Source organism: Drosophila subpulchrella, chromosome 3R (genome assembly GCF_014743375.2).
Source record: "Drosophila subpulchrella strain 33 F10 #4 breed RU33 chromosome 3R, RU_Dsub_v1.1 Primary Assembly, whole genome shotgun sequence".
NCBI lineage: Eukaryota > Metazoa > Arthropoda > Insecta > Diptera > Drosophilidae > Drosophila > Drosophila subpulchrella.
Genome location: NC_050609.1, coordinates 11097141 through 11119399, shown reverse-complemented (window position 1 = coordinate 11119399; position 22259 = coordinate 11097141). Strand labels below are relative to the sequence as shown.

Below are 22259 nucleotides of genomic sequence, written 5' to 3'. Positions count from 1 at the left end.
AGACGTAGAACGAACAGCACTGGGAAATAACCATTACCCAAGGAAATCCCGCTGAGACGATGCTTAGTTGTAAATAGTTTAATTACGAATAAAAGCAAAAATCGCTGGCTAATTGGAAAATATTGAGCAAATAAATACATCGATTTGTGGCCAATGGCTAAAAATGTTTGGGGTGCACGGGACGTATACGCAACGCTAAGAGCACAGCGGGAACTCGAGGGAACTCACCGAAATTGCATTGAGATTTGTGGCGCAATTACAATTTGTCCTAGTAGTTTATACGTTTTTATGGCTTTTCTGGGTAAAATGGCGGCTAATTGTGTCCATGACGTCAGTCGTCATTAGACGGGCATTAGGTTCCTGAAAAGCCATCGGCATCGGCATCATCGCGATACCCTGGCCAATAACTGCAGCTGCAATTGCCGGGGACGTCAAGGTAAATTGCTATGTGGATTTGACGATTTCGGCTATTTGGTTGCACGCGTGCTTTTCATACTCACCACGGGCCATCGATCGTAAATCAGGCTGATAACAGGGCCTAATGACATGGCTCGCAACATCAAAACATGGCCAAAGCGTGTCGTGGCCGGGGCCAATCTCGATGGCCTGACACTGCCGCGTCATCGCACCGGAACAGGTTAATAAATTTCCCAGCGGTCTAATCACAGTCCAAGCAGCTCATTTGGGTATTCGGCATCTGGCCTGCACATATGGCCAAAAGGAGGAGGATATGAATATGCGACTCGATTCGGTTTCTGTCCACTTTTCCAGAAGACAAGTTCAGCGATAAATCATCATCGCTGGCAGGCGGTAGGCAAAATAAGGCAAAACAAAGACACAAAATTAAACCTGCAGTTGGCCGGGCCAAAAAAAAATGGTATAAAAACCAAAAAACGAGGCTCCCAACCAGTTTAGCCCACACCTACCCAACACACAGAGAGATACTAACTTCCCACCGAAAAAATGCATAAGCGAAAACATAAAAATAACCAAAGAAAACATTTTTGTAGTTGTTAGACCAACGAAAAAAAAAAATATAACCAAAACAACAATAAAAAAATGGAAAATCACGATTCTTATGCAGGTTTTCGGAGATTTTTCCCACAACAAGTTTTCGTTTGGGGTTTTTTCATCTCTTTTAATTGATTCTGCGCATGAGAAAAACGCAGTGCAATGTGCACTTGAGATCCAGATGAACTTATGTGGCGTCAGATATCAGCAACCTGGCCAACAACAATGGCAGCGGCAAGTAGAAGCCACTAACAGGCAGCATAAATATGCATTTATAATTAGGAGGCGGCCAGAGGGCACCGACGACCGGCAGAGTCGAAAGCTGAGAAGATTTACGGCCCAGACGAGCGAGACACGTCTTTTGGCCAGATGCGTACTCGAGAATCAGATCTCAGGCGGGAAGTGGGTGGCATGCAGATGGCCAAAATCGCATCTGGATGCTGCCCATGCTTGCCCACAAATGTGGTAAACCTCTTAGTTATTAAAAAAGCCTAGAACATTTAGGGATATAACAAAAATACTACCATTTCCTAAAAAGAACCACGAATTAGAATATCATCATTTTAGAAATGGTCATTAGTCATTAAAATTGTGATATCTTAGACATAGCTTGTATATATGTAACTAAGAAAGAAATAAGTTACACATTTTTACTTAAATTGAATAAAAATAGATAATAATATAAAATAAAATACCCCATAATGTGTTTAACAACTTTCTTTACAATATTTTAAACTTGTTTCCTTTGTTTATTATTACCAAGTTTTTAGAATCACGTATAATTTAGAAAACATTTTTATTTTGGTAAGAAAAGGCTTATAATAACTTTCAAGTTTAATAAGTTTTCCTATCTTTGAATGGGTGGAAGGTCGTAAATGGTATTCAGAACCAGAAGCAACCTCAGCCTTTGTTTTTTAGTAGCATTGTGTTATCGGTTATTTTTGGAAACATTCTGACTAGCACTATTAATTTAGCCACAACTGTTGGCACTTGCCTGCACACACATACTTGCGTACGTATGTAAGTTTCTGCAATACGTATACGTAAATATAAGTAAGTACGCCGGGAAGAGTCGTAAAGTCGGCAAAGAATGTTGCTCGCTCTTCCGCTGCAGCTTCTACTCTCTCTCTCTCTCTCTTTCTCGATGACACACTTTCCGACATATTTAAGTAGGTGAGCAAACGATCACCTGCAATTGTGTGAGTGTGCTGGTGTTTGTTTGTTTGCTAGCACTCCAAGCACAAACATACGTTCTCCATTCTACGCTTCGCTGCATTGAAATTTCTTTTTTCGCTTTCTTTTCGATCAGAGCACTTGCGCTCTTTCTCTTTCCTTTCCAATCCCTCGCTCTCGCTCGTGATCGTTTGTTCTGTACTCTCTCCCGCTCTGCTGACGTCAGCAGCGACCGCGGTGTTATATGTTATATGGGTCACCGTGACTTTTGGGTTCTTGGAGAAAACTGGTAGTACGAGTCTTCTGCTGCTGCCTCTTCTTCTTCTGCTTCTGGCTGAGGAAAGTGACGATCGATCGAAAGCGAATGCGTTTGTTTGTCTCTTTTTTGCTCTTTCTTCGCTCTCTCTCCAGTTGGATATTCTGTTGTTGGTTCTTTTGGGGTCAGGTTCAGGCTGTTAGAAAGGCATTTTCTTCGGGTCTTTAATGCTTTTGGGCACTCACACTCAGCAATTATGTAAAAGCATGACCAACAACCAAAAAACAAAAAAAGAGCTAAGCAAACAAACAAACTACAATATAAAGTCTGCTGCAAAAGGTGAATGAAACTTAATGAATGCCAGCAACAACAATAAACAGGTGAGTCGCTGCATTGCTTAGTGATTTTCACTTGCTGCCGCTGCTGATTTTGTTGTTGTTTTTGTTGGGAGCGTGCCTGTGGAATTCGCAAATTGTTATGAGTAAAACTACAACAACAAAAACAACGCTCCACTGAAAGAGAAATAAGACAAAAATAAAGAAATACACACAAAGACGACGTAAAGATTACACAAGCGCAGCGTCGTCAATTTGAGAGGGGGTGGGCGGGGTGTTTCGGGGGGAGGGCATTAGAAACAACACAACAACACTCTTCGCTGCAATCAAGAAAGCTCTCACAAGAGCAGCGACTGCGACTGCGGCAGAGGCAGCGAGTGCGCAGAGAGCCACGATCAGCTGCAAAGGGAACACTGAGCGAAATTTAGGTAAGATCTTTTATTTGATTACTTTAAGCAGGGTTTGGAGAGGCTCTATGTTCTTGATTTTCTGCAATTCGAATAAGACAGTCATAAGATAACATAGATATAGTTAAAATATTTTATTTATAATTATTTATAGATCAAATTGTTGATACTGGCTCAATAAATTTGCTAACTCAAAAGCCCCAAAAACTTCATTTCCCTTAGTAGATTATTTAAAATTTTATCGAACTGAAAAGTATGCTTTAAAAAATGTATACGATAAAGTCTAAACATTCGTGTTTGTTTACAATCGACCTTTGCATCTTCATTATCTAGTATTCCTTTCATATATAAATTCGTTATTTGATTGCATATTTTCTCTCCGTGTAGAGAAATTTATCATTTCACTGCAGCAAACTCGCTGCAGCAGCGTCGTCGGCAGAGCCATCGGCAGCAAGCTCTCTCTCAACAGCTGCTGATCGCAGCGCTCTCTTGTTTGCCAGCTCTCGCTCTGCCGACGCCGGCGTCGCTGCCGCTGCCTCTGCCGTCTGAGGCCTGGCCACAAAAACAACACCACAGCTTTTCGAAATTAGTTCTAGTGAGTCTGTGAAAGTGTGAGCGACTGCGAGGCGCGATCAATTGGCAAACAACCGCAAGCGGATCAACTGCTCCACACGCCACGCCGAATACCGTTGAACATATCGCCGAATATAAAGAGCCGCCTGGAACTGGACCACACCACCCACTAGCGACCACATCACGAACACAAGCACACATCACACATCACACACGTGCAACATGTCGCATCAGTGCAGCTGCGGTCGCGACCTCAACAACAACTACGTCTCCTACACGAACGCCTACGCCAATGCGAACGCCTCCTTGGACCGCGAGGCGGCCACCAGCGGCAAGTCCTCCTCCGGCCCGCCGCGGGCACAACTGACGGCCAAGGTGATGTTCGGCACGGTGGGCGCCATCAAGGAGCTGCGCGACAAGGAGCAGCAGCAGCAGCAGCAGCAGCGGCAGGCGACACGGGCGGGCGAGCGGCGCAACTGAGCGCGGTGGCGGGGGCGGTCCAAGGGGCGGCCCAAATGGGGGCGGGACGAACGGCCGCTGGAGCGGTCGAGTGCTGTGCTGTGGGTTGTCGGCGGGGGATCTCTGGCTGATCGGAAGGAGGATGACACGGATATTTGGATTAAACATAAAGAATTCGCGGAACTCCAGAGATCCGATTGGATCACAAAGAATTCGAGATGGATAATTCCAAAGATCCAGGTGATTCGTTTAAAAACATAAGGAACTCACGCAAGTCTAAGGATCTAGGTGATTGAATTTAATCGTAATGAATTCGTGGAACTCCCGAGATTCTCTGGGTAATCCAAATAGCCCGAATCCTTTGGGTACTGATAGCCCAAATGGGCGATCCCCGGATCACGTTAGAGGCTTCAAGTGTTGGCAGGGGACAGGGGGCAATCTGTGTAACGACATTCCTTCTCAACAAAAACTATCCAAAAAACAAAAAAAAAAACAAAGTACATCACATATTTATATACTTTTTTTTGGTCTGCCACACCATCTCTAACTCTCTCTATCTCCTGTTAGCTTCAGCATAACTCTAAAATTCAATGTAAATTGTTTATTACATATATTTATACATATACTACATAGTGCAATACTTTAGCTATACACAAACACACACACAAACACGCCTAGTTATAAGTTTGTTTTATTTTGTAAGTGCACACGCATACACTCACTCATTTTACAATGTTGTTTAATTTTGTTTTGTTGTTCACGCGCTCTGCGATTTTTGGGCTGCGAGTCTGGAGACTTCCAGGTGCTACCAGCAGCTCGAAACGCAAGGCACGTAGCCCACTATACCTATACACACCCCCTCACCATTATAAACCATATAAACATAACTACACATATGAGTAATCTTTAATGCCCATACTACTGTTACTACTCTTAATAATCATATTGTATGTGCCGCGTGGGGAGAAGAAACCGAAACGAAACGAAATGAAATGAAAAACTAAACTTAAAGTTCTTCCTCCAAATGGTATGGTGTTTGCTCAAGTGATTTGTACTAAAAATGGAAGCGATACACATGGAACCGCATTAATGGGAACTCAATTGGAGTGCTGCAAATGGCAAATGTTTCGAGAGAGAATTTAGTTTTGAGAGCGGAGCATCAACAATATATTTATTATACCTATAAAATAATATTAAAATGTATGTCTACCCGTACATCTACATCTATTTATAGAGCTAATCCCAGCAAAGGCGAATAAAAATCGAACTTTTAATAAACTGAAAACGAAAACTTCGGGGTCTCGACAGATTGGCGATTTCAATTACTCCGACAATGGACTGCAGATTGTGTGTGTGGGGGCGGGGGCAAACCCTTTTCTTCGCCGGCCGTCTGCGTGTGAAAGTAAGAAATGAGAGGGAGAGAAAAAACAACATTCAAATAAATTATAAATTACAATAAAGCAAGGGGGAAACGTAAAATATGCGAAACGAAAGCGAAGTCTCCGGCCAGAAGGCAGCGCCACAGGCCACCTCGTGTATTATATTGTTGTTCCAGCGATTCTTTTCGTATTCTGCCATCGTCTCGCACTCTTTATCGCCCTCCCTCCCTCTCTCTCTTCTAATTATGAAGCACTCCGGGTCCGCGGCTCCGCGGGTCTCTGTGTGTGCGTGAGCGGAGAACACTCGCTGGTTCTTACGCTCGTAACAGTGACCCAGTCTCGGTCTTGTATAGTACACACATAGGTATCGCTTGGAAAGAGTCTCTGCCCGGCACTCCGCTGTCGTCATCGGCGGACCCAAGCGTTCCATTTCGGATCCACTTGCCGCCCACGCCGCCCCCTCGCCACACCCTCGAGGGACGTCGCCGCTTAGCGGATCAAAGTCGGAGCTGTTTTGGGTTTATATTACGTTTTTATAGGGTACTAGACAGTACCAACCCTTTAAAGTAAATATTATTTCTTTTATATTGATAATATTTCCGAGATCTATACCATTTTATTGCCAATAAAAAAAGTTTTATTTATAGGAAAGTTTTTTTATTTTGTATCGGTATTATATTTTTACTGAAAATCAAATCAAAACAATAAATATTATTGTTATTATATTGATAATATTTCCAATAACTAAACCACTTTATTGTCAATAGAATGTATCTGGCTTACAGGAAATTGGTATGATATAAGAACTATAATGCTCTATATTTTACTGCCCATTTTATTTCATGAAAATCCAAAGACATTTTCCTATAGCTTTCATAGTTACAATATCTTCAGAGTATTTGGCATTCGGCTTTGTCTACTTCCTCTCTCATTTTCATTCTTATCCGCTATTTGGAGGGCGCTCACAGTTCAATTGAATCCAATTGACCAAGTGCGTGGCTCTTGTCAAGCAAATACATTTGCTTACGTATACTTAATTTACGAGGCGTATACGTAATGCAACGCCCACCAGTGAAAGATTATTCAGTCGCGGTATGGAAATGGAAATGGAAATGCTAATTGAGCCCATTTAGAGTGCTCTCCTCTTCTGGGCGACTGCATTATACCTCATTGCCGCTTACCTTTGACTTTGTCCCTTGCCAATTGCAGCAGCTGCGACGCAGTTGGTGATGTGGTGATGATCCAACTCTGCCGCTTACTCGGCTTCTCGACCGATTTCATCACCGATTCGGATCTGATAACATTACTTGTAAGTGCAGCTAAGAGCGACGATAATCCGGGCATTATTCCAAAGCACGAGGGGAATTTTACACTCATGAGTAACCACTTTGGAATTTTTACCTTTCAGTCGAAGAAATAAACAACCTTATATTATTTCGAATAATAAGAATATAATATTTATAGTGGTTCTATACATATTACGGTTAAGGCTTTTTATGATTTAAAGTATAATTTAGATATCCAGGAAGTTTAAAAAATAAAAAGCAATATTTATCGGACTCTTTGAATGCCCACGCATATATGTTTTCTTTCTAATTTCAGAGACGTCCTCATCCAAACAAAAAGCTCTTACAAATGTTCAACCGTTTGAAAAAGTTTTGAGCTAATAAGATTAAGAAAATAGGCCTAGTTAAGAGTATGAAATATTTTTTCAGATCTGATAGTGAATACTGTTCTCTGTTAAGTTAAATATCAACGTCTGACAAGATATTCCCATATCATAGAACTTTCTTACTTAACTTATATACCTTTCTTCCTTGGTGTACTATGATCTATATAGGTGTAGTCCCTCGAGACACTCGACTATCGATGTAAAAACTCTTTGCCAACGGCACTATTTCTATTTCCATTTCTATTTTAAGACATTTTGCATTGCTGATGTCATTTGTTTTCTATGCATATTCTGCTTTTTGTCGAGTTCCGTTCAGTCCAGCTAGGTATAATTCTGCTCGATTTCCATCTCATTGCGATTGTTATTGCTGTTGTCACTTGACGGGGTGATATATCAACTGCCTACTTTATGAGGTGCAATTTTTATGGCTGCCCTCCGATCCCAATGTGGCCAAGAGGAAAAGCATCTCTTGCGCGCCCCCTCCGGTAACAACATTTCTTTGTTGATTATTTGTATTTTTTTCTTTTTTGAATTTTGTCGAGTGTGCTTTTTTCACTTTTTCTTGCATGCGCTTGTGGCAAGAACTTTCTCTTCTAATTGAAAGCAGTTCGATGGCGGCGGGCGATAAGCGAACGTGGAAGGGGAAGCGGTCCGCTAAGCAAAGCATCCAGCTGGGCGTCTTTTGATGAACCGGCTGCGGCGATGGATTGACGTGGATGTGGATGTGGATGTGGATGTGGATGTGGAGCTGGTTGGACGCCCCAATCTGAATGGTCTTTCTCAGCGGAGTGGCCAGTGGACAGTGGAGCGGATGAATGGCGATCGGCGCATAGTGAGACATTTCTTATGTTTCTGCTTTAATGGGAACTTTATGCAGCCGCAAGGCATTTTATCTCTTTCGCTTCGATTTGAATACGGAAAGAGGCGACGACGATAAGCGCCAGCCAGTTGAAAATAAATAATAAATATTTAAAAGTAGAAGCTCTTGGGGCTGATGATGATGATGGGGCGGGGTGCTGGTAAAAAACTGCTACTGCGCGGGCAGTGAATGAAAGCCAGCGGAGAACTGGTCGCTTGCCTGGAAGACTTTTGGTCTTGGCGATGGTGCTTTTTCACTTTTTTTTTATCTCCGAGTCGGTTTTTTACTTCTTTTTTTTTTTGGTGAAGCTGTGGCATGTCTCGGGCTTTGCGGCTCGGCGTCTGTGTTTCTTTGGCTTCTAATGGCAGCCGTGAGGTGAGAATCGATTTAGTTCGGTTTACGACGATCCCAGATACAAACGCGAAAAAGTTTCTTTTCGGTGTGTGTTGTGCGGCGGATCCGAAAAGTACAAAAAAAACATTGCCAGGAGTCGTCCCCAGGGAAATAAGAGCTGCCACACACCCATAAAAATAATCAGAGAACTACAAAAAACGAACCGCTCGTGAAAGTTCCCGGCTAATTGCGGCAGGTGTTAATCACGGCAATTACGAACTACAAATTGCGCACCGCACTTGGGGTAAATCAATTTCCGTTTTTGCGCAAAAGATCATCCAACAAATTGATTATTATTAATGGCCGGAGTGCCACAGTTGACTAAGTGAGCGTGTCTTGAAGTTACAGCCAAAAGCAGCCAAAAGGCGGTGGTCTGTAAAATTTCTCTAAGCTAGGTAAGCCCGCGATTTCCTGGCGGCTATTATTATTATATGTAGGTGGTTTTGGAGCGGTGGACCCTTGTACTAGGAAGCGGAAAACGCCTTATGCAAGGCAAAACTCTTAGGCCTAGTTGCACAACTTTTGGAAACTTAAATGTAGTGACTATGTGCCAGTGGATAGGGGTATTCTGAAAATGTTGATAAAAATATTTTTGTTTCAAGATATGTGCCAGTAGAAGGGTTTTTTTTTAAAGTCTTCATACAAATATTGGTTCGAAAAAAGTATATATGTACAAAACATAGCGATAACTTTTTATTTTTCGTTTATCTCGAGAACTTTCCCATTTTTTTTGTAACACCTCCAACTGTTGCCCATCTGGTCAGTCCATTAACATTATTGGACGTGCTAAGGCAGTGTATAAATTGTAGGTAGCAGTTACCCGCTATAAAAAATTTATTACATAGACCACTGGCAATCTTGACGCCTGTTATGCGGTCATTGAAGCATATAAAGTACTCCGCATTGCATCCAAATAAGTAAAGTAAAACAAGCTAAGTAAGCCTGAAAAAAAAGCAATACAAAAACCATGGGGCGATGAAAGAGAGAATGAAAACTTGAGCAAATTAAGTGATTAACTTTTAATACGCTTGTCTCAAAAATAATTCCAAGAACTTAATCTTTTTATTGCTCAAACATAATTTTAATCAACAACTAGTGACATAATATTTTTAAAAATGAATCCTCTTAATTTTGGCATGACTCAACTAAAATAAGACTTCAGCACTTGATTAAGTCAATCAACTCTGGGCTAAAAAGCGTATTTAAATAACAACAAGCGCTAAAATCACTCGGCCAAAACAAAATGAAATAAATAAGACTGCAGAAAAAGTACAGAGAAAAAGCAACAAAAAAGCAGAGAAAAAGAGAATAATATGGTTAAGCGATAATAAGTTGCAGTTGAAGTTAATTTTGTATTATTGTAATTAGCAGTGGGCAGCTTAAAAAAGGCCAAATTAAATAATCGCAAGTTTTTCACTGCTATTTTTTCTTTCCTGCCTATTTTGATGTTATATGTTCACAGTTGCTGTTGCTGATGTAATCGCATCGTCTGAATCACGAAAGAAGCCACAGCAGCAATTATGCCTCTATACTGACGACCCAAAGCGACGTAACTTTATCGATAATTATGTTTAATTCGCCCCTTATCGAGTCCAAACTCTTTCTTTGCAACTTTTACACCCAAGGGGTAGATTATTTAAACGATTTGTGATTTATGGGGACTCAGGCAATAGGCATCCAATTAAGGCATTCACCAAGTCAAAACTGCTTACACATATCCACAAAGTCTGTTCTTCTTATTAAAGTAGGGGTTTCAAATTATTATTAATATTAAAATTTGAATAGAGACTCAACAGCAATGTAGCAAATTTGTATGGATCGTCAAGGTGTTTAAGATCGTATAGCACTTGCTTTATTTTATAATTTATTTTACAAAGTCATGGCAACCTAAACATATTTTAATATACAAATTCATACAATTTTGTGAAGCTTTACAACCCCTTGTCTCTAGGTTATGATGAATTTTTAAAATAAATTAGGTCCGCTTCTAGAAAATAAGCAAGGTTATAATGGTTTTAGAATAAATAGTTTTGAACCCAATAATATTTACATCAAGTTTACTATCCTAAGGATTCCTAAGATTGAAATTATGTCCTCTTTATGTATAAATAAGCCAAAAAATGGTACAATACGACTTTTTTTAAAATTTCAAAAACCTAAACTCATAAAACCCCATTCAAATTTGTCCCCTTAAGAAAACTATTAATTTATAGTCCTGAACCCACTGACAGCATTGTGCCTTCCCACGGATTCCTTGGGCCACCTTTGGTCGCACTGAACTTGACAGCGAATAAACCATTCCAGAAGTCGCCGCTGGAATGTTGCAGCCATCACTTTTGGTGGCATTGCTGCTCCTGCTGGTGCACTTGGAAAATGTCATCGGCAAGCCGCCCACCAAGGAGCTGCCCCGTCCGCTGATCCCGCTGCACGGCCAAGAGGAGGAGGAGGAGCTGCACCCGGAACTGGAGGCCAAGGCGGCATTCCAGGGGATGCGGAATGGACGCTCGCGGCGTCCCACCCTGATGGATGTGGCCTTGCAGCAGAGTGTGCGGCAGGGACTCGATGCCATGGCCGAGCTATACGGTCGCATTCAGCCGGAGATGTTGCGCAATGGTGGGTACCTATGTCACTACTACTCATTCCTAACCCTGAATCAAATCCTCGAAATCCTCGGAATATCCCGCTAAAGGCCAGACCCTGCAGGACAACCATCCGGCAGCTATGTTGGCCCGCTTCAATGCCCCCACCACGGACTCGGAACGCCGGGAGATGGCCGCCTATGCCACCATCGCAGCAGCCAAGGCTTTTCGCAAAAAGTAAGTTCCAGGGGGCACCATGGGTGGGTGTGGAAATGGAGGTGGGTAAGTTCATCAGCCGCAAATATGTGGCTATGACATATGAAAAAAGTTATTGGCAAAAGCGATGCGCATGATTAAAAATCAAAGTGGGTTCGTGGGTGGGCAAAAAAGTGGGCATCATTAGGGTTGACTCAACAAATACCCTAAAAATAATAGTCCCAAAACTATTATTTTATTTTGGGAATATATTAAACTTAGATTCTTTGTGTTAAATAGGAAAATCTGGGAGAAATAATCTGAAATCAGTTTTATTTTGAACTCAGTAAAGAAAGTGAAGTCGAAAAATTATTCTCCGCTTTCAGTTTTATTGGGCAACATAGATTTGAAATCTACTTCTTTGAAAGGCACTCTCTGAAATCAAGTAATGACTGCTGAAGTGTAGGGAATTTCTGAGATTCATGGAATGTTTTACCAACGTTACCAACAAAAATAGCACCCCACGCCCCCGAGCATCCACAATAAGTGGGCATGGCCACTCTTGAGTTTCTGCCCCTGGGCAATCTAATGCAAAAAGAGGCAACAACTATGCACAACAAAAAAAAGAGACAAAGGCAAAAAGTAAGCAATATTATCGAGTTGAGGATACCTCCCCCTGAGTGTCTCTGTCCACAATTACCACCGGCAACTTTCTCGCTTGATTAACGAGTTCTACGGCATCCATGGCAGCGGCTTCGGCGGCAGCAGAGCTAATGAGTTGGAGCTGGGAATCCGAATGGCCTGGAAGTGGGCTCAAGTGGAAGTGACTCCCCCGGAGAGTCCCCCCTGCAAATATCGAATCGTAGCCAAAAACGATTGCTCATGACTTAGAGTCAACTTTCACTTTGACATTGAAATGCCGCATAATTGGCAGATCCCAAATCCAAACTCAATACCACATTCGACTATATGAACTGCACAGAAAAAAGTCTTCTACTACGAAATCTCTGTACCTTTTTATTCACTTATATATGTGCCTTAAAGTATGCTTCTATATTCTAAATCCGGAATACCAACGCAAAAAATGCCTTTTTATATTTAAAGGCACACTTCTAGGCGCCGTTTTAAGAGACTATATTAATTTTGATTTAACCAATATAGAGCTGGTTTTTCCGACTGTATGCCTATTGAAGATAGATGAAGGTAAATAAAAACGATACGGGTTAAACGACCTCTTTGGTCGGGCAGCGGAAATGGCAGACGCCACCAACTCCAACTCCAGCTCCAACTACATTTCCATCTCCGATTGCTAGCAGTTTTTCCAGTTTTGCCGCTGGCAGAGTTTTCACTTTTCACAAGCTGTGAAAATCCATGCGATTTTCCACACACAAAAACACTCGTCGAGCCGAGAACTTTCACCCGGCGGACGTCGAAAAGGCAATTCAGCCAACTCGGGTGAATTCGACTCAGGTGCAATGAGCTCTGACCGCGTCGAATGCAAAGCTGCCCGAAATCGCATTTATGTAATTGCAATCAATGGGGCGACAAGGAATTTCGAGACATCGTCCCAAAAGAAAAAAAAAAACAGACAATTGCCAGACAAAAGATGCTGACCATTAATGGAAAATGCCTTTTGGTCCACTCGATTGTGGACAATCAAATTACGAAATGGCCAACATGTTTGGTTTAATTAAATATCAACAAATGCCGTCAATGGTCGACTGATGATGATGATCGTTGCCGATGGGGCTCGTTAATGGTGCCAAAAGCAGCATTTAGCCAAATTGGAAGCCAAAGAAAGCGATAGCGTTAGAAAAATATATCACATAGGTATAGCCACATATATAGCCGAACATCTGGGGAGCTTCAGCCTCAGCTTCACATTCAGCATTCGGCATTCGCAATTTGATTACATCAAGTCGTCGGTCGACGGCAACAAAAAAAACAGGGAAAAGGCAAAGCATCAGCTGCTGCGACGTCGACTGAGGCAGCGGCGGTACAACTGATACGCTGGCGAAGAAAAAAAGCCACAAAAAACAGAAACTAAAACATGAGGCGACTTTCGTTTTCTACCAGCCAATTCGGCCTCAAGCTCCCCAAGTCATACGAAAGTTGAGTATTGTGCTTTTTTTCTCTGCTGTTTTAAGAGGGCATTGAACTGTCGTCGCCGCTGACAGAAATAAAAAACCCACGTTGCGGCTGCGCTTTTGCGTCGAGATTGCGTATACGCCGCGTGAACTCAAGGCAAAGGGCGGTTGCCCCTTTAATGTGCTTTTTTCTTCGAACAAAACAATGCTTTATACGAAAATTGTACAGAGCACTGATAACTGCACACAAAGAGTCTGGGAAAATATGCATTTCCACTTTCACCTGCTGAAAAGTTGACGACAAGCTGGAAAACTGGAAAAACGTGCCGAAACGATTATACACTTGCGCATCCCCTTGGCGACCATTGAAAATGGCATTCAATCATGGCTAATTTACTTGGATATTCGTGTGTAGAAAAGTGAAAACTCCTAGAAGATTAATCGAAAGATCGCAGGAAATTACATGCCAGGCAGGAAGTGGAGAGAAAGTAGAAACGCCGATTTGGTCTTTTCAACTTAGATCAATTGGTGGGTAAAGCAAAAAGCTATTAAACATCAATTGAGGTTATCTTAAAACTATAACTAATCTAAAAGTCTACTCCGGCTTAACTATTGAATTACATTGATAATATCATGATTTTGATTCAATATTTAAGCATTGAAACACAAAATTATTATAAATACCATGATTTTGATTCAATATTTAAGCATTGGAACACAACATTAATATAAATACCATGATTTTGATTCAATATTTAAGCATTGAAACACAAATGCTTCAAATTAAGAGGATTTCATAAGATTGTCATATTTGCATTGCAGTCGAAATTTTTGAACTTTTAACCCGCTCGAAGAGAATAAGTAAAGAGATTACATTTTTGAGAACTTAAGTCCGGGGTTGCAGATGTTAGAATATCAGTACACATGTTTATTAAAACTAACATGATTTATTTTTAAGTTAACTGAACCTCACAAAACTTTTGTGACAAAAGTTTTTTACTCAGATAATTGACAAATCTAATTTAATTCAAACAAGCTTACATTTTCAAACCTTTTATTAAAAAAAAAGTTAGTTATGTTTATTATTTCGGTTTTAAATTCAAAGTTAAATAAAATTAATTTTATTACACGTAATAAGTTCCCAGGTCCTAAAGATGGTTTCTATGAAATGACTTACTTGTTAGCCCATTCGGAACATAAACCTACCATATGGTTCCATAAAAAAGTGACCCTATATCGCCGACTTCTGCTTACCCATAAACGCACTTTGCACTCATTAAAAGTGTCCATGTTTCATGACCAAGTCATTATACCCCTCGGGATTGAAACGAAATGAAAATTGACGAAAACAGAGTTGCTAATAAACGCGGCAAATGGAAAGCAAAAGCGGGTAAATGAAGCCAGCGGCTGTTCAGCGATTTCTTACGCGTTTTCCCGCCTCAATTTCACACAACGGCACTCGGTGGGCTTAATTCGATGGTGGATCCCATTTGGAGTCACCACCACCGAGTGCCGAACTCGTTTCCACCGACATCGCAGTCGAGCGTTTTATAAAAAGAAGCCGGCGGCCCGAACAGTCGGCACTCGATCTCGAAATTTGAGCGCAGCCATGTCGTGTGGTCGTCCTCACCTGGTGGCGGGATGACGGTACCGGGGAAGTCCTGGCACCTTCATCCCACTGCCCACCACTAAGCCTCGATCTCTTTGCTCTCCGGCAGCTTCCAACACATCGATGAGCTGGCCCGCCAGTCGCACACGCAGCGAATCTCCCTGAGACGTACCGCCCTGGAGGGCCTGTGCCCGCCGCGGGACCCGCCACCCTGCATGCCCGCCTCGGAGCGGTACCGCACCCACGACGGCACCTGCAACAACAAACGCCGGCCGAGGTGGGGAGCCGCCCAGATGCCCTTCAACCGCTTCCTGCCGCCGGAGTACGGCGATGGCGTGGACACGGTCAGGAGCTCCGCCGACGGCAGCACCTTGTCCTCGTCCCGCTTCGTTAGCCTCCTGGTGCACGGAGCCAGGGAGGGAGAGGCCCCACTCACCCTGATGATCGCCCAGTGGGGTCAGATGCTCGACCACGACATGACCTCCACGGCCCAACCGCGGTAAGTGCAGTCAGAATCTATTATTCTATTTTGAAAGTGGTTCTAGAAGTATTACAATACTATTAGTTTACTATTGTACTAACATTTAAATAACATAATTTAACCGAATCTTTCTTTCTATCTATCTATCTACATATATATAAACATAAATATTAATTTCAGAACAGAATATCATCCTGTAACTTTAAAAAAAACTCAAAGATGACCCTTTAGATGTTATTAAAACTTTCTATATAAATATAAATATAAACCTATTAATAACACCTTGTAACTTTGATTTTAAAGAAAACTGTTTCTTGACCGAAGACAATTCTTATATTTTGATTATAACATTATTTATTTATCATTATATAATCATTTAAAATACCAGCATATTTTTATATAAATAACCCACTCTATATAACCCCTTTTACTCCATCGCAGCTCCATCAATGGCTCCATTCCCAGTTGCTGTGGCGGCAAGGACTTCCATCCCTCCTGCTTTCCCATCAAAGTGCCGCTGGACGATCCGTGGTTGGCGCCTCTCAAGGTGCGCTGTCTGGAGTTCCTGCGGTCGGCTCCTGCCCAGAGACGCGACTGTGTGCTCTCCTGGCGGGAGCAGACCAACCAGGTGACCTCCTACATCGACGCCTCGCCCATTTACTCGAACAGCGCCAAGTCCTCGGACAATGCAAGAGTCTTCCGGCACGGCCTGCTCGTCTATGGCCGTGGTGATCCAGCCGAGGATGTGTGCCAACGGGGAGCCATGGCTACGAAGTGCATTCGATCCGGGGATGGACGAAGTGGAGAGCAGCCGGGACTGCTGGCCATGCACCACGTTTGGGTGGGCGAGCACAACAGGATCGCCCTCGAGCTGAGCGAACTGAATCCCCATTGGAGCGATGAGAAGGTGTACCAGGAGACGCGGCGGATTGTGGGTGCCATGTTCCAGCACATCACCTTCCGGGAGTTCCTGCCCGTCATCTTGGGCAAGGAGGTGGCCAAGCTCTTCGACCTGGAACTGATGCCCTCGGGCTACTACGAACGTTATAGTTCCAAGGTGAATCCCACGGTGGCCAACGCCTTTGCAGCTGCCGCCTTTCGGTTTGGACACTCGCTGGTCCAGAACTCCTACACGAGATGCGACCGTCACCACAATGTGATAAATAATAGTGAGTTTGGGGAACGATGTCCCGATTGATTGGTTAATAACATTTTTCTTCCTAAAGATGTCAGTCTGCATGAGGAGTTCCAGCGTGGTGATATTGGCTCGGCGGGTTCACTGCATCGACTTCTGCGTGGCCTGGCCTCCCAGCGGGCACTGAAGAGGGATGAGTTCATCACCCCCGAGCTGACCAACCACCTCTTCCAAACTCCTGGCTTCCCATTCGGCTTAGACCTGGCTGCCATCAACATCCAGAGGGGCAGGGATCATGGTGTTGCTCCATACAGCGCTTGGCGAGTGCCCTGTGGTCTCAGTCCCATCCTCAGCTGGGATGACTTTGGTAAGTTCGAACAAGTTTTTCAGAATTACGATTTTAAACGATTATCATTTAATAAGTCAACTTTATATTTTGTAAGAAATAATCCCCCTCTCAATATTTAAATATCATATCGTTTTTATTAAACGAAACCTAAGACCCATGGGCGTTCATAACTGAATAGCATTGTAATGGCAAAAAAGACAACGTATCCCCAAAAAAACAGTTTATAGAAAAATATGATGTACAGTTTCTTTGGCAATATTGCTCAGGATTGTCCATTAATTACGATTTATCACTGTCCAAATCGATTCAGACGATTTTATAAAGTATCCAGGGCCAAAAACCCCATATTTTACATAATATTTCGGAAACTTTTAAGACAGTATCATCCAAATGTTTTAAGATTTCGTTTAAAAATATAAAACAATTAGTCATATAGTGTTTAACTTCAAGACTTTCGAAAATTATAATCTTTAGTTCTGGGAAAATGTAATGAGATGATATTTAATAACAGGTTTTGGGATAAGTTGGGAAAAAATTTAAGACGATTTATTGATGTACATGTTTACATATAGATGAGTTATTGTTTATTAGTTAGTCATATGTTTTTCCCATTTTGTGTTAACCTGAATTTACCTTTTCATATTCTTTTAGCCAACGTGGTGGGTCCGGAGTCCGCGAAACGCATTGGCCACGCCTACCGCAGCGTGCACGACATCGATCTGTTTGTGGGCGGCATCGCAGAGCGTCCTGTGGTGGGCGGTCTGGTGGGACCGACCTTCGCCTGCATCATCGCCCAGCAGTTCAGCAACGCCAGGCGAGGAGATCGCTTTTGGTACGAGAACGGCGGCTTCGAGAGCTCCTTCACTCCCGCCCAACTGCACTCCCTGCGCCGCGTCTCCCTTGCCCAGGTACTCTGCCGCACAGTGGGTGGTGGCACCCTCCAGCCCCACATCTTCATCCCGGCCGAATTCGAGGACAACGAGCGACAGACCTGCGGAGTGGGCGCCCTATCCCCCATCGATCTGAGTCCCTGGTTGGAGCAGGACCCCTTCCACAATCAACAGGTTACTGATCACGTGTTTACTATGGGTCAGCCGGAATTGGGTTCGGTGCAGGTCATCAAGGAGGACAAGGCTGGCTTCTCGAACCGAGTGAAACCCATTAAACCACAGGTGGAGATCAGCGCCTCCTCAGTAAGCGGGTTCCACCGGCCACCCACCAGTGGAAACTCCAGCCATGTTAGTGACAAACTTGACATTAGACGCAAGACAGTGACGACCAAGAACAGCAACAATAACCGACAGACCGCACCGACTAGAAAGACCCAAAATGGTGTTAACAACAAACTGGACAAGTCACCAAAGATCACGATTAACATCAAGAGCGTGAATGTAAGAAGACCGGAGGGATCGGGTCCCAAGAGAAGGGTGGTCATCAACAATGTGCCTGTAGAGCTACGAAGTTCGGTAGGGGGTAACGAAACTGATACGGAGACGGAAACGGGAAGTGGAACTTTGACGGGAGAGGAAAACGAGGACGTGTTTAACGAGGACGACGAACTGGACATGGAGGACGTGGTTGAAGTAAGAGCTAACAGGGATGACCCTTCAAAGACTACCGAGACAGACTGGAACACAACTGAAACTGACGCAACGACAACAACATTGAAGAAGATTGAAAAAGACACCTCTAACAAACCACTTGGACAGTCTACAGAAGCACCCAAAACGGAAGGACGTGACTCCAGAGACCTGATACAACAGAAGGACACAAACACACTGGACCAGACTGGTGACTCTCGACTGCTAGACCTTCAACTGAATCGGACCTTCAACGGAAAGGACTTTCAGACTAGCTCCACCGTGAGCATGGACCGCACCACGCGACAGACAAATGCGCCCAAGATCAGTAAACCCACGAAAAGGGCCGTGATACGGAGACAGTACCAGAACAGACCGCTCTACGAAAGACCCCAGACCCATACGAAGACGGAAACGGGAACGATAACTTTTACGGGGGAGAAAAACGAGGACGAGCTTACCGAGGACGAGGATCTGGACATGGACGACGTGGTGGAAATAAGAGCCAACATGGATGACCCTTCAAAGACTACCGAGACAGACCTGAACACAACTGAAACTGACTCAACGACAATTACATTGAAAAAGAACGAAAAAGACACCTCTAACAAACCACTTGGACTGTCTACAGAAGCACCCAAAATGGAAGGACCTGACTCCAGAGACTTGAAACAACAGACGGACACAAATACACTGGACCAGACTGGTGACTCTAAACTACTACACCTTCAACTGAATCGGACCTTCAACGGAAAGGACTTTCAGACTAGCTCCACCGTGAGCGCGGACCGCACCACGCGACAGACAAATGCGCCCAAGATCAGTAAACCCACGAAAAGGGCCGTGGAACGGAGACAGTACAAGAACAGAACGCTCTACGATAGAACCCAAAACCATACGAAGACGGTAACGGGAACGAGAACTGTGACGAGGGAGGAAAACAAGCACGAGTTCAACGAGGACGACGGACTGGACATGGACGACGTGGTGGAAGTAAGAGCCAACAGGGATGACCCTTCAAAGACTACCGAGACAGACCTGAACACAACTGAAACTGACTCAACGACAACTACATTGAAAAAGAATAAAAAAGACACCTCTAACAAACCACTTGGACAGTCTACAGAAGCACCCAAAACGGAAGGACGTGACTCCAGAGACCTGAAACAACAGAAGAACACAAATACACTGGACCAGACTGGTGACTCTCGACTACTAGACCTTCAACTGAATCGGACCTTCAACGGAAAGGACTTTCAGACTAGCTCCACCGTGAGCACGGACCGCACCACGCGACTGACAAATGCGCCCAAGATCAGTAAACCCACGAAAAGGGCCGTGATACGGAGACAGTACCAGAACAGACCGCTCTACGAAAGACACCAGACCCATACGAAGACGGAAACGGGAACGAGAACTTTGACGGGGGAGAAAAACGAGGACGAGCTTACCGAGGACGAGGAACTGGACATGGACGACGTGGTGGAAGTAAGGGATGACCCTTCAAAGACTACCGAGACAGACCTGAAAACAACTGAAACTGACTCAACGACAACTACTTTGAAGAAGAACGAAAAAGACACCTCTAGAGACCTGAAACAACAGAAGGAGACAAAGAAACTGTACCAGACTGGGGACTCACGACTACTAAACCTTCAACAGAATCGAACCTTCACCATAAAGGACTTTCAGACTAGCTCCGCCGTGAGCTTAGACCGGTTTACACGACAGACAAAAGCGCCCAAGATCAGTAAACCCACGAAAAGGGCCGTCGAACTGAGACAGTACCAGAACAGACCGCTCTACGAAAGGCCCCAGAAAGTGGTGGTCAACGGACCGAATGCCGACCAGTACGAGATTGAGATCAACATAAGACAGACGAACAAGAATCCGGGACAGCGACCCTCGACGACCAACTACGCGGAATACACGACTGCACGCAAACCTTACTATGACTCGAACTATGCACCGCACTACGTGGACTATACGAGCACTACGCCCATTCCACTGCCAAGCTATAGTTACCAACAGCCCCTCTCCGAGATTAGCAATCAGGGTGTGAGGACAAGGCCACCGACCATTATCTATCTGAACGACAACGACGACAGACGGACTACGACCCGTGCACCGAACATCTTCCAGAACTTTCTGACCTTCGCCACGAACAGCTTTAATCCTCTGGGCCACCTACGACCCATGCCCACGACTCCATCCCCCATCTCCCAGAGCCACAAGGAGCGACCCCAGTTCGAGAACAATGTTGTTCACAGTCCCATCAGTAACTCACACATACTGAGCGGAGGTTCTGCCTCCTTCTTACCGCGACCGGGTTCGGTGCTCTCGTATCCGGTGGCCACCGGTACTCAGATTGGCGCAAATCCCGGATCCGGTATTCTGCACGCCTCCAGCAGTGCAGTGAGTTCGGGTCACTTTGGCAGTATCTCCGGAGTGGCCACTGCTAATGGAGCAGACAGCACTTTTAGCTTTAACATACGACCACGTCCTAATCCGGAACTGGGATCGGTTGTGAGCTCTTATCCAAGACCTTCTTCAAATCAGGGGGGAATATTAGGAGGTGGAGGAGGGGGATCCTATAGACCCGACTACGTACCTGCCCAGAGCGAATTGTACTACGACAGAGAACTGAGCACTGACCAAAATCCCAGTCCCTTCTCCGGTTCCAGTTCCGCCTTCAGACCACAACCACAGACATTCTACGGACGGACACCAGAACTCAAGGAGGCGGGCACCAACAGCAACAGCGACAGCAACGAACTGACCCAGACGGAGCACAAACTGTACCTACAGGACTACGACTATGTGAGCAGGACTCTATCCAACTTGACCACAGACGAAAGTCATCCAACTGAAGAGGACTCGGACTACGTGTACGACGAAGACTTACCCAGCAATGACTTGGACCAGACGGAGACAAGGAAAGAGACGGACCCAACTGAATTTTCGACCAAAAAATTTGACAAGGACGGCTACATGCGACCACAACTGATGCGGGACTCGACCCAGAACTCGACGGGAACCAACGTGACCTCACTGGACGACAACTACGTAATGCCCATGCTGGAGAACAGGACGCAGACAGGTTACGTGACCGAGGTGCCCAAGCCCATGCTGTCCACCTCCAGTCGGACTGTGACGAACAGCAAGGTGACTGTCTTTCCGGACAGCCTGGGCAAACAGTTGGGCAATGACATCCTTGCGGACGAAACGGACGATTACATGGACGGCAACTCGGAGGCTCGGCTAAAGGCCCAGCGGCTAAAGCAACTGGCCAGCGTGGCTTTCGCACCGATTACAGTACTGACGAAACCGGACAGACCGGACAACTGGGTGATCTACAACAAGGCCAGCGAGGAACCTCCACTGCCACAACCACCGGCAGTGAACTTGGATGTGGCGCCCACCGGAGAGGTGCCCAAGCCCATCAAGAACTTCAACAACGCCTGGCTAAAGCAGGATCTTAAGGTTCAGCCGGAAACATCGAAAGTCTCCACACCCAGCAGCGGCCAGTAACTAGAAATGCCAAATTAGCCCTAGATTACCTACTTATTTATTTCTACTTTAAAAGCATGAATTAAAATCAAACTATTACTCAAAGTTCGCATACTTTTTCCTTAATTAACCGATTCCTTCTTTCAGATCTTCAATTGGAGATACTAATATACAAAACATAAATCATTCTCAGTAGCACTGATAAGAACAATTTTAA

The 22259-nt window shown here is 44.2% G+C and overlaps 2 protein-coding genes across 3 annotated transcripts; both read left to right on the top strand.

Annotated features, from left to right (window-relative positions):
* The first annotated feature begins 3783 nt into the window (after positions 1 to 3783).
* LOC119548832 lies at positions 3784 to 5505 on the top strand. Its single transcript, XM_037856452.1, has one exon. It carries the CDS (start codon positions 3978 to 3980, stop codon positions 4233 to 4235), a length of 258 nt encoding a protein of 85 aa, XP_037712380.1. The 5' UTR covers positions 3784 to 3977; the 3' UTR covers positions 4236 to 5505.
* A 2095-nt stretch (positions 5506 to 7600) lies between these two features.
* Positions 7601 to 22112, top strand: LOC119548818. 2 transcript variants are annotated; one of them, XM_037856417.1, is made up of 8 exons: positions 7601 to 7750; positions 7848 to 8097; positions 10822 to 11130; positions 11207 to 11333; positions 15097 to 15486; positions 15910 to 16637; positions 16695 to 16970; positions 17604 to 22112. In XM_037856417.1, the coding sequence occupies exons 3-8, from the start codon at positions 10836 to 10838 to the stop codon at positions 22061 to 22063; spliced, it is 6276 nt and encodes a 2091-aa protein (XP_037712345.1). In that variant the 5' UTR covers positions 7601 to 7750; positions 7848 to 8097; positions 10822 to 10835; the 3' UTR covers positions 22064 to 22112. The 2 variants fall into 2 exon arrangements, with proteins under 2 accessions (XP_037712345.1, XP_037712356.1); XM_037856428.1 differs by lacking the exons at positions 7601 to 7750; positions 7848 to 8097 and adding an exon at positions 8719 to 8761.
* The last annotated feature ends 147 nt before the right edge of the window (positions 22113 to 22259 follow it).